Source organism: Engraulis encrasicolus, chromosome 18, assembly GCF_034702125.1.
Source record: "Engraulis encrasicolus isolate BLACKSEA-1 chromosome 18, IST_EnEncr_1.0, whole genome shotgun sequence".
Lineage (NCBI taxonomy): Eukaryota > Metazoa > Chordata > Actinopteri > Clupeiformes > Engraulidae > Engraulis > Engraulis encrasicolus.
The window spans coordinates 9,132,919-9,145,923 of record NC_085874.1 but is presented as its reverse complement, the minus strand read 5'-3'; the positions used below and the strand labels follow the sequence as shown (position 1 = coordinate 9,145,923).

The 13,005-nt window shown below is 45.9% G+C and overlaps 1 protein-coding gene across 1 annotated transcript in view; it reads right to left on the bottom strand.

Moving 5' to 3' along the window:
* Positions 1-4,519: 4,519 nt before the first annotated feature.
* Positions 4,520-13,005, bottom strand: part of LOC134468983 (CLOCK-interacting pacemaker-like) — a 10,167-nt gene continuing 1,681 nt past the window's right edge. Inside the window, exons 2-4 of the mRNA XM_063222949.1 lie at positions 12,017-12,249; positions 7,615-7,784; positions 4,520-7,163 (exon numbers count right to left, since the gene is read on the bottom strand). Of these exons, the coding sequence (XP_063079019.1) occupies positions 6,090-7,163; positions 7,615-7,784; positions 12,017-12,128 (1,356 nt within the window). The 5' untranslated portion in view covers positions 12,129-12,249 and the 3' untranslated portion in view covers positions 4,520-6,089. The remainder of the gene's footprint in view (positions 7,164-7,614; positions 7,785-12,016; positions 12,250-13,005) is intronic.

Below are 13,005 nucleotides of genomic sequence, written 5' to 3'. Positions count from 1 at the left end.
GCGTTGTTATTGTGCCTCTGCTGCCACCTACCGGTGACTCTTCATAGACGAGACACGAGGGGTCTGGTGATGCACACACATCAGTAAGTCTAAATGTGCATGCATGCGTTAACACATCTCGATCGCACCTATTGACATACTAGGTGCGATCGAGATGTGTTAACGCATGCATGCGCATTTAGACAGCAATGCACCCTGGATGGAAAATGCTGCATGACGGTTAGATTTCCTGTCAAACTTCGAAATTTCGTCGACGTTGCGTTGACGAGGTGACATGTCACATGGTGTAAAACTATCGCGGGATGAATGCGGCTGCAGTCAGATCTTGCAACCTCTGCAGTTGCTTATCCCCTTCAACGCTCGTCGGCGCTCGTCGGCGGACTGCCTCCGAGGTCACGCGTCCATGAACTGGTTGGTCAACAACTCACTCACGTGTGTATATGGGTCTTGTCTCACACCTCTACACAAGTTTGCGCAGGTCCCCACTTCAGCTCTTCCTCACTGCCTGTCCCCCCACTCCTCACACATGGTGTGTTAGTAGCCTAGAGCAAACTGGTGCAAGCTCATCGTCTCGTTCATATTTGTGGCTGACTTTAAATGCGCTGTTTTAATAACACCCACATCGTGACAACAAGTTCTCGCTGACGTCCGTTGCGCAACATCGACGCTCGCAATGAAGTCGTATGCGCTTACTGTCAATGACACATTGACTGTCAATGTGCGCGCACACCAGGCTTGTACGAAATTCCGAATGGAAAGAATTTCAATTCAAAGTAATGCCATAATACGAACACTAGGTGGTGGTGTTCTATGTACTTTCAATGGGTGGTGTAGATTAAATTCAAAGAAATTCAAGGTAATGGCGCCACCTAGTGTTCGTATTATGGCATTATTTTGAATTGAAATTCTTTCCATTCGGAATTTCGTACAAGCCTGCCGCACACACACCTTTATAAACTTAAAATGCATTCCTCTGGTCAGTAATACTGTCTAGCAGTATAACAGTAGACAAAAAAAATAGAATATCATGAAAAAGTTTATTTATTTCCATCATTCCATCATTAATGTTAAACTTTCATAGATTATAAATCCATGGGACAATTTTAAACTATTCAATAATTTGTTTGTTTATTCATACACATTTTGGGGTTCCAGTTTTTTGTTTTTTTTTGTTTTTTTTTAAACATGAATTAAGCACTTCACAAAATTAGACTATTGTGATGAAATTAAATTTCCTTCAGGAAAAAAAGAAAAAACTCACCAGACATTACATTCATTTTAAATGGGATTTTATTTCTGGTGAGTTAGAATGTAGAATGTAGAATGTTAGAATGTAGAAAGCATCAAAACATGGTTGGTAATCTACAGTATATAATCTAGAGGGAAGTGTGGGTCACCAGATCAAAACAAACAAAAAACAGCTGGCAGCAAAGCATCAAGGACATCTGGACTTCCTTAACTCCCATGCAATGCCTCTGCCATTGACTTCAATGTTTAACACATCATAGCATTGATTAAGGCAGAGATTCCTTAAAGGGACACTGTGTGAGATTTTTAGTTGTTTATTTCCAGTATTCATGCTGCCCATTCACTAATGTTACCTTTTTCATGAATACTTACCACCATCATCAAATTTTAAGTATTCATTATGACTGGAAAAATTGCACTTTTCATACATGAAAAGGGGGATCTTCCCCATGGTCCGCCATTTTGAATTTCCAAAAAAAAGCATTTTTAGCTGCAAAAGAGACTTTACTTGGACCATACTAGAAAATATTTGTTTATTACTTAGTAAACTTTCATGTAAAGATCAAATTTGGCAATAGGCAGCCCAGTTTCAATAAGCAGCATAGTTGCAGTACCTTTTTTTGACCATTTCCTGCACAGTGTCCCTTTAAAGGTGCACTCACTGTGTAATATTTGTAGTAGTTTATTTCCAGAATTCATTAAGACCATTCACAAATGTCACCTTTTTCATGAATACCACCACCATCAAATTGTAAGTACAGATATTCATTATGACCGAGAAAATTGCACTTTGAATTGAATTGCACTCATACATGAAAAGGGGATCTTCTCTATTGTCCGCCATTTTGAATTTCCACAAATAGATATTTTAGCTGCAAAACATACTGTACTTTGGTCATACTAGTAAATATTAGTTCATTATTTAGTAATTATTCATGAAAAGATCAAATTTGGCAGGAGGCAGCCGTTTCAATGAGCAGCATAGTTGCCATACCTTCTCTGGCCACCATCTTGCATAGTGCACCCTTAATCAAGTATTGAACATAGACATTTCATCTGACTTGATGTGATCCACATTTATTTATTTATTTCTGAAGAAAATTGTCATTTCATCACATTATTCTAATTTTGTGAAGTACTTAATTCGTGGTTTTTGGAGCTGGAAGCCCAAAATATGGAAGAATAAAACAATTTTTGGAATAGTTTAAAATCTGGGCCATGAATGATCTATGAAAGTTTAGCAATATTGATGGAATTAAATCTCATGATAAACTTTCTCATGATATTCTAATTTGTTGGCCAGGATCTGCATTTATAACTGCTCCACAGTACGCCAAATGCAATCATCTGTTAACTACTTTAAACCTCATTTTGCTCTCATTTGGAACTGGTTTCTGTAGGCCTGTACTAACCACATGTAGGCATAAAGTGTCAGTGTGATGCAAATCTAATTGAAACAAAACCCCCATTTCCCCTTTACGAAGTAATAAATAATAAAATAAAAATCACACAGGACAAAGTGATTGTATTGTACTGATTTTATTTCTGCTTTGTGATTGTTGAGCTGTTTTCCAATGTACATTATCCTCATCATGACCCCCCACCCCTAATCAAAACAAACCAGAAGGTGTAATTATGTAATTATTGTTTTTTAATATATAAATACAATTTTTCAAACCAGCTGGCCATCAGAAGTGCCCAGATTATCCACAATGCTTTAACAACGTTTAAACTCTTCACAAAGATCGCGGCACATTAGAGATCACTATTATACAACAAAGTCACGTGAAAATGACACAAAGGCGGGAAATACACTGAAAGCTGCCAAAGTGAAGTCAGTTCCAATTTATTCAATAAAAAAGACAGAAAGACACTTTAATTATGACAACTGAGACAAAAAACACATTTCTGCAAGCTTATCAAACTTCACCAAAAAAATACATTACTTGACTTTTTTTCAAAGCTTTGTTTATTTTACAAATAATGGCCACAGAGCACAGTCCCTTGCCTTTGATAAATAACACTCAACCCGCCATTCTGAATAAAAGGACTGGCGAGGCAGAGGCCTGTGATGCAGCCGTAGCCAATGTCAAATAGTGCATGCCACTGTACTGAGGCTGACCCCTGCCTATATTTACACAAGATGAAATACGGGGGATGTTAAAGCTGGTGGATGCTTTAAACCAAGGGGAGGTTTTTAATGTTTTAAACCAGAGGGTGTTTTAAAACAGGGGGGATGTTTTCCACACTATGCTAATGAACGCCAGCTCAGCAAACTGCCAAACGGCCACCCCCAGCTAGGAATGCCAGACACTGTGATGTGTTACACGCACCATCAGCTAATTGAGGATTGCTGCTATGCTTCTACTGCTAACGCTGCTGCTCCTGTTGTGCTGCTCTATAAACCTGATGCTTTGTTGCATCACTACAGACAAGATTCCAGAGTGGAACCTCCACATTCTAGAATCTTTAGCGTACAGTCGGACCAGAGTTGAGATGCTACATGTTGAACTGCCATGTGGAAAAGCACAACTTCAGCTGCCTTGAAACCTATTAGGTACCACTTTCAATCGTGACCCACCGTCTGATACTCATTCGCCAGGTGACTATATAAAATATATACATTGATGCTGCTTCACTAAGGCAATGACAATTGGACTAGTGTAGTACATCAGACGTACCCCAAGGAGGTGCTCTTCCCACCCAAACAAAGTGCAGAAGTAGAAAAAGAAATACAAAAATGACTACTGAATGCAGTTAAGTCCAATGGAAAAAACAAAAAAAACAAAAAAAAAAACAATTTGCACAGTTTAGGTCTATGGTATTGATACACATTGTAGGTCTACTCATACTAGTAATTTGTTCTAGCATGGTTCGTGTAGCACATGTCTGGCTTCAGTGAGTTCACTTCTCTCCTGTCTACTCTGGTGGGTATACTAAGAACATGGTTAAGTTATAAACCAGCCTTAGTTAACCTACGGAAGTGGTAACCTGCTAATAGATTTACTTGCAGGCATCATTTAGTTAAGCAAATAAGGAGTCCAGGCTCTTCTATTAGATGATTTACCTCTACCACCAGGTTAACTTAACCTAATGTACTACTGAACCAGCTACTTAGTATAGCCCCCCATAGTTTTAGCGAGTTCACTTCTCTCCCGTCTAGATGGGAGCCCACAGGACCCGGCACTGCAACAACACACCTCACCAACGCTGCTCTGCCACAAGCAGTCAAAAAGCTTAAGAATTAAGCTGGTATCAGTTCAGTCACACACACACACACTGGTCCAAAGGCAAGACTCCAGCCCAGTAGAAGCAACACCAGCATTGCTACCTCAGTGTTTAAGGAAAAAAAAAAGTTATACAATAACAACGACGCAATGTCTAAAACTACACCAATAGCAACGATGCAGTGTCTGCAGCCTTTCCACACAAAACAAAGAAAGGTGACTTAAGGTCTCTCCTCATTTTGATGGATATAAAAGGTGTGTGTGAGAGAGTGTGTGTGGATGTGTGTGTGTCTTGTTCAGAGGATCATTTGCTCATGATTTACCTCTGGTTTAATGCAAAGCCTATGGCCCTTCAGGTATGCAGGCATGCACGCACGGCACACATGCACTCCAATGCCAATAGGCGAAGTGCAACACGCCTGGGGATGGAAGCCACTGAATCAGCTCGGAATAGACTGCGATTAAGGCTGCCACAGCAAGGTGTGGCAAAAGCTTCACACTCAGATGACGAGTGATTGATTGTGTGTGTGTACCTACAGGTAGAGCCAAAAAGAAGGGAAAACAGGTCTGTAGGTGTGTGTGTGTGTGTGTGTGAGAGAGAGTGTGTGTGTAAGCTCAGTGGCAACATGCTAAATAGGGTTATTGCCTGCTGCATTCCCAGCTCCTCTTGTTATGTGCTACAGGCTGACTGGCACACACACACGCACTTCTTAAGGCTCTCTATGCCCCTTTTACCACACACACACACACACTCCTACTTTCCCTCTCTGATTATCATCACATGTGTCAGCCTTTCCAGCTGGTAAAATAAAGATCACTTCACTGGCAGAGCATAACTGTCATCACATCATTGTTACATCATCATCGTCGGGCAGACATCTGCCACCGTCACTACTGAGGTCCCTTATCCAGGTCCATATTTTGTACAAGACGTCCCGGGACGTTTAGAAGTATCTGGGGTTCATAGCAGGCTGCTCACACCACCGCTCGCAGGGTAGGAAATAGCCATATTTAAGCCACCTGACGTCAATTAAGGAGGCACCATCAAAACTGGAACGCGTCCAAATGTCACACACCATGTTTTAGTTCCTGTCCCCCAGGGTGTTAGCTCCATTTCCTCAGGGACCACGAGGGGCTGCTGTCGAATCAGCAGGGGGCGCTAGTACACCACACGGTCTCACGTCTGCTGCTAACCCACTTCCTGTCAGTAAGTCCATCCGACCATCAAGACGATGACCAGGCACTCCTCCAGTAGCCCCTCACGCTAACGTTAACGCCCCGTCCTCTCTCCAAGACGGTCCTGTGCCTCGTCCCTTCTGGTATGAGGACGGAGAGCAGAGACACACTCCTCACTGTTGTCTTCTTCGACACTGCTGTCCATGTCCACTGCATCCTGCAGTCTCCGGTCCTCCTTGTCCCCAGCTGTCCCCACTGTGTCGTCATGTTCCATCCTCTCACGATGTACTTTCGCCTCTCCACAACCTGTCCCCCTCCTCCCCATGTATCAATCTCCGGCTCTTAAATACTTATTGTCCATTGTTCGCTCCCGTCCTCGGTCCTGTCCCCATCTGTGTTTTCGTCATCGTACTTCTCCTGGTGCATTGTCGTCACCATTCATGCCATCCTCTTGTCCCCTCCCTGGTCCTCCTCCATGCACGTCTGCAGCCGGAGCAGGCCGGCGCTGTCCCCGCTCCGCAGAACCTCCATGAAGAGCGCCGTGTGGCTGCGCAGCTTCTCCAGGTCGCCCTGTGTGCGGCGGTTCTGCCGGATCAGCTCCTTGGTGCGCAGCGTGATGTCCAGCAGGCCCGACTTGCTCAGGATGTTGTAGGTGTTGCAGAAGCGCTTCCGCTTGTTGCTGCCCGCCTCGTCGTCGTCGTCGTCGTCTCCCGTCGCCAACGCGTCGCTCTCCGCCAACGCTATGCTGTTATCCCTGCAGTTGCCGCCGCCGGAGACCGAGATGGTGTCTGTGAGCGTGGCGAGCGCGAGGCTTCTGTTGCTGTGGTTACCGGTGCTGCTGTTGCTGCTACTGTCCTGGACGGGGCTACTGCTGCTACTGCTGTTGCTGCTGCTGCTGCTGTTGTTGGTGGTGCTGAGCGAGTCTGCCGTGGAGCTCTCCTGGGTCCGAGAATCTGTAGACTTCTGGCCGGCCGTGGTGGCGGGCAGCGAGAGGGAGCGGGAGAAGAGGGATGTGGGGGAGCGCTCCGTAAAGGCATGGGGGAGGGGCGAGGAGGGCATCGAGGAGCAGGGCGTGGAGGAGCCAGAGATGCTGCCACCACCACTACCACCTAGCATGTCCCTGCTGTAGCGCCCCTGGTGGACAGAGGTCAAACTGCAGCTGCTCTTCATGGAAGAGGCGACAGAAACGGAGGAGCAGGAAGAGGAGGACGAAGAAGAGGAAGAAGAGAAGGATGAGGAGGAGCAGGAGGAAGAGGACGAGGAGGTGTGGGGGCTGCTGTCTCCAGGGTGGGGGGCGATCTTGGGGTAGGCTTTGAGGATGGGGAGGTATTTGCGGTGGCGTTTGCGTTTGGAGGAGGGCTCTGAGGCGGAGCGGGCGTGGGGGGTTGTGGAGCGCGCGGAGACCACGGGCTGCAGGAAGACCACCTGGGGCACCTGAGGCGGCTGCACCACCTCCACACCACCGGGGCTGAAACCCCACGGCTTCAGGGCAGCGGGGGCCGCGTCTCCCGGCTGCAACACACAGGAAACACACACACCAACAGGTTTTAGTGAGTTAAGGAAAGAAAACATGCATATTCTTCTCAATGCCATTGGATGCTGGACTAAGTAAAATGATTATAGATGATATTATATTTTTTGTTGTTCCAGTTTACTTAATTTTAAGTCCGCAGCACTAAACCAGAGATGGTGAGATTATTCCTGTATTCTCTCTGGCCAAAACTTTCTTTTAAAAGAAAGAGAAATGGGAGCCTGGGTGTTCCAGGTTTTGCTCTGACTGGGTCGTTAGAGGAACAGCCACACACAAACACACACACGCCTGCATTTGTTTGAGCAGTGTGTTATTCATGATGATCATGGGCGACACACACACACACACACACGCACGCGCACGCGCACGCACACACACACACACACGCACGCACGCACGCACGCACGCACGCACGCACGCACGCACGTTTACCTGTTTGAGCAGGACGTTGTTCATGATGATCATGGGCGACAGGTTGGGAGAGAATCCCCCGACGACGGCCAGCTGTGACGATGATGTCCGGGACGCCCCGTCCCCAGAACGAGAGGAGGAGTCATCGGCCTCAACCTGGTCCAGCACGCTCAGGTGCTCCGAGCTGGCATCTGCAGAGGACACACAGATCATATACGGGTTAAATACACATCAAATAGCAGATGGCCATCTTTCAAAGGCGCAATTATTTCACTCCAGTGCATTCTGCGTTGTGGCAAACCGACTTTGCAAGTTAAGTTGTGCTTTCTGTTGCCAGCGGCAAATTTCTGTTGCTGAAAAAGTGGGAAAATGCTGAGCTGTGCCCTGACCAAAACATCCCTGACGCTAACCTATCAGTATAGCAAAGCTATACCACTTTACCCATCTCACTCCATGACTGAGCCTTGAGCAAGGCACCTAACCCCACACTGCTCCAGGGACTGTAACCAATACACTGTACTTAAAATAACTAAGTGGCTTTGGATTTTAAAAAGTGTCAGCTAAGTGTAGTGTTATGTCGTGCAATATAAGGTCACAGCACAGAGGTCACAGTAAAGATAGTATTTCAAGCTAGTTCATGTCTATGGTCAAAACAGGATCACACAGAACTTGAAGTTAGTGAAAGTCACACAGAGGTCACTCAAGGCCAACACAGAGGCCACTCAAATGTCAATGCTCAGAGCAGAGTTCAAACAGAAGACATGGCACAGAGGTCAAATGAAACATGTTGCTGTTATTAGTTTATGAGAGCAGAGTCGGAATCCCGACTGTTAGCAGGTGCAACTCATAGGTACAACAGACTTTTCGATGCCTCGCATGCGACCTCATGGCTGGTCCTCGCTCAATGGGGAGGCAGTAATCCTACATCATGCAGACGGCGTAGGGGGGGGACTTATGTCCCCACCCTTTCTCCCCCCATATGTCCCCTCCGCATCCTTCCTCCCTCCCCCTTTCTGTGGTTCCAGGAAGTGGGTCATCATGAGTAATCTGGGGATATCCTAAAACCATCTTAACGACATGCACCAGCATGGCACGGCACTCCACAGTACAACAGCAGGGCAAGGCACTGCAGGAGAGACCTGATCCCCAATCCATCCCCACTCCACTCCATCTTGCTCTGAGACCTAGTCATATCCACCGCCTTAATGACACACAACAGCACAACACAGCAGACAGGAACCGATCCTCACTGTAAAAATAAAAATCAATAAAAAATCATAATCTGTAGAATTTTCAAGGAGTAGGACTCTCAATCTCTCTCCTTTCGCGAAAGTCAACTGTATCCTGATTGGATTGTCATGGTCTCGTCTGTAACGTCAAATTAATTTGTTTTCTTAACACTCCCCTCCATCTTTCTGTTATCTATTTTATTCTCGAACCTAGCTATTTTGGCATGTGTTAATATCTGCTTTAAAAAATGAAACTCTACTTCTTAAGTGGGAAAGCGGCACACATCTCTGTGGGGGGAGGGGTACATCTTAGGGGAAGCTTCACCGTGCAGGTGAAACCAGGTCACAGCACACTGCATACAGAACTTCACACCACGCTGTAGTAAGTGTGTGTGTGTGTGTGTGGTTTCAGTATGAATGTGGAGTCTATTCTAAGGAACAGCTTTTCCACTGAAGAATGAATGATACCACACCGGACGTGCTACACAAACCTCAAACGTGCAGTCCTCCACGTTACTTGCCCAATGCTTCTCTTTCCAACTAACATCAATAACAGTAGTATTCTTCCATTGCCCCAGTTGAGTTTCTATAACAACTTACTACTTTGGAAGTCACTGACTTGTGTTCTTTTGTGAGGTCGAGGGGGTTTGGATGGAGTCTGCTCTGTAAACGACATGTAATGCCAAATGTAGTGCAACTATTGATGGGCCTGGGTGTGTGTGGATGTCTGTGCCCATTAATCTACTCCTGAAGAGAAGAGGGTATGTGCTGCCTTTTTGGCCTCACCTGCTGTTCTCTGCAGTGCAGTGCAGTGCAGTGCAGTCCTTCCTGTGTGTGTGTGTGTGTGTGTGTGTGTGTGTGTGTGTGTGTGTGTGTGTGTGTGTGTGTGTGTGTGTGTGTGTGTGTGTCATTCTCCCGTGGGAGGTTGCTACACTACACTATGCAGAAAGCATAAGCAGAAAAATGCAGAGATCAGCTGTCTCAGCATCTCCTTGGACTGAACACACACACACACACACACACACACACACACACACACACACACACACAAGCTGCTACTAGTCAAACAGTAATACACCCTCTCACACACACACACATCAGTATTACACCCCCTCACACACCTACAAGACCTACTGCACACGCCAGCTAAACACCTACCATCCCTCCTGAATGACGCCTACAAAAACACACAAAACAACCGCAAACTAGATTGTCTTACTGCTACTCACCGTTTTGTTTATGCAACTGGCTGCAGAACTCTAGAAAGCCATCCAACGCTCTTGCATTCCTAAAAGCCCCCACATGCACGCTCCCAAGGCAGGGCCACCCTAGTGGACTCTAGTCTGGCGGCCATCTTGGATGCCTTCAATGAACCCGTGACCCCTGTCCTGAGCATCACTGAACTCGTTGACCTCTGTGCTGTTGCGGCTGAGTGCTCAAACGTTTGTGTGTGAACACGCACTAATCCCCAGTAAGATGACACCAGTTTGACGAAAGAGGAAACTGGAGCGTAGAGACGGGGAATACGGGGTCATACAGATCACGGTATAGAAAAGACGCATTAGAGGGAAACCGGTTAGGCAGCTTCTTTGTGTGTATGTGTGTGTGTGTGTGTCTTCCAGCCAACCAAATGCCTTAACATTGACCTGAACGCCTATTCAGAATAGCAGGAGTGGAAATTGATGCCAGCCGCTGGGGAGAGACAGATGCCTTTAGCTAGCGTCACGAGTTTGTAACCATAATGGCATTGGACAATATCTGCACAATATTTGAATGGTTTATAGAGATTGTGAAAACCCGAACGACGAGAACGTTGTGAAGGATAAAATTCCAAGTGTAATGGACAGTGTGCGCAATGTTTGCACGTTTACTTTGAACCACTGGTTACATCAAAGTCAAACGCTCCTGTTCAAGCTAAGGATAGCAAAAGCGTCCTATTTGCAGAAAGGTTTTATTAAAAACACTTTTAAAAGCACATTGTAGTTTTTTTTTGAGACACCTGGACACTTTTTTTCCAGTGTGTGTGTGTGTGTGTGTGTGTGTGTGTGTGTGAAAGAGAGAGATCTGACTTTGTGAATATATGCACGGTGAATATATGTGCAATGTTGTGGGCAATGTCTTTGTGTCTTTCTATATTTATGCATGTATGCTACTGGACACCTTCATTTCCCTCGGAATTAATAAATGATACTCTACTCTACTAGTCCACTCAGTGAGACTATCCATTTGTCCACCCCACCTCTGCCTGCAGGCCATAGCTATGCCTACTGGCCTGGTTAGTCTGCTAAGTCCATGCTCAACATGACATACATGGTAACAAAAGGCTCGCTGGCTGGCAGAGTGGACGTGACAATGACCATGACAATCCTGTTGGCTTAACACAATGGTTTCCAGTCTACCAAAGTTAACGTGCAACGAAAACTTGGGCACAGCACACATTGCACGCATATGCAGGGTTAAATTTCCTGTGTTCGTATGTTTCTGCTTTCGGTCTTAAGATTACTTTATCCAATGTTGCCTGGTTGTCAAAAAAGTTGCCCTAAGACACTGGAAATGACAGAAAGGAACGTGTTTTCTTTGTAACTGTGCACCTCCTCTTATTCATCTAGCCAAAGGAGGTGTGTAAGAAAGAATTCTTCAAGAAGTAAACTTGTCTAGTCCAGAGGGCATTGAAATGAACTTGTCTAGTCCAGAGGGCACTGCTTTAAAGCCCCACTAAGCAAGTTTCAATATTTCTGAACCATTTCTCAAAATTCTCCCCCTAGCTGAAAATCTTGAGAGGAAATGAGTGGAAATGCTCCAGTCTCTTCATTTGTCCATCAATGACTTCTTCAAGCATGGCATGATTTGTTAAGGTCAGAACATGCATGCTGCAGTATGTGTGTGTGTGTGTGTGTGTGGATACAATTCCAGCAAGAATGGATCGGCAAGCAAATTTCACAACCATGAATTTCAGCGTGATAGCTCACTTCAACACAAGGCACCGTGAGGCATGTCTGTGGTGCAATATTTACATAATTGCTTAAGTGTGTGTAATTGTGCACACTACAGAGTAAAGCCTGTCTGCAACATGAGGGCTGATAGTCGTTATGATATTTATTTCTCTCTCACACACACACACTTGTTACAGGAGCACGTGGTCATAATGATCAGATACACATACACTTGGTTCATCCATCCAGACAGTAGCTCACCTGAGAATCCCGAGTCCCTCTCTGCGTCAGGTCTGGTCTGCTCGCTCCTCTTGGTGCGGTTCTTAGCTGCTGCCCGCGCCACGGCGGCATCCTCCTTACGCTTGCTACTCATGCTGGAGCCGCCCACGAGGGGATAGTCCACAGGGCACTCACAAAACACACGCTCACGCGTACCCGTACAGCACTGGGCACTGAAACACACACAGAGACACACTCGCACACACGCGACTGTCCTGTGAATCACAACAAAGGGGAGAAGAGAACAGGGGTTACTTCATGCACTGCCACTGGGCACGCGCGCACGCACACACACGACAAGAAGAGTGTGAAAGGTGTAGCACCATTCTTGATACAGTTCTATTTTGGCAAGCAGCAGATTAAACTGTCCCTTGAAATGCACTAAGCTTGGACAATTCAAATAAACTAATCTTGCTGACCATTCACACCACACCACACACACACACACACAGCGGCTAAGTCAGTCATTCATCCTGCGAGTCACAACACGAGGGAGGAGAACAGTGTGGCTCAAGAAGTGTGGCACAAGAGGGAAAAGAACAGCACGTGTGTTTGTGTGTGTGTTTGCATAGCCACACCTGAGCACACTACTGCAGATTGCAGAGAGGTGCTTGTACAAGTGACGACAAACGCGCGCGCGCGCGCACACACGCACACACACACACACACACACATACTTGCCAAGAAGCAAGGTTCAGTCTAAGGCTATGTCTCAAATGACGCACTTTTGTCAGTGCACTGACAGTCAGTGCACAGTGCATACAGTGCACTGAGGTCTTTAGTGCATAGTGTCGTAGAGATATTTGAGCACTATGCACTGTGTCCTCGCTGGAAGTGACGGCTGAGCATGGCATTAGCTCGCCAAAATATGAGTTGGCTACTGTTTACAATGCACAGCGTCTGGTGCTTGTATTTCCATGTCCTTCACCCCAAAGGACAACAACCACACATACAACACTTTGGTTGGCATG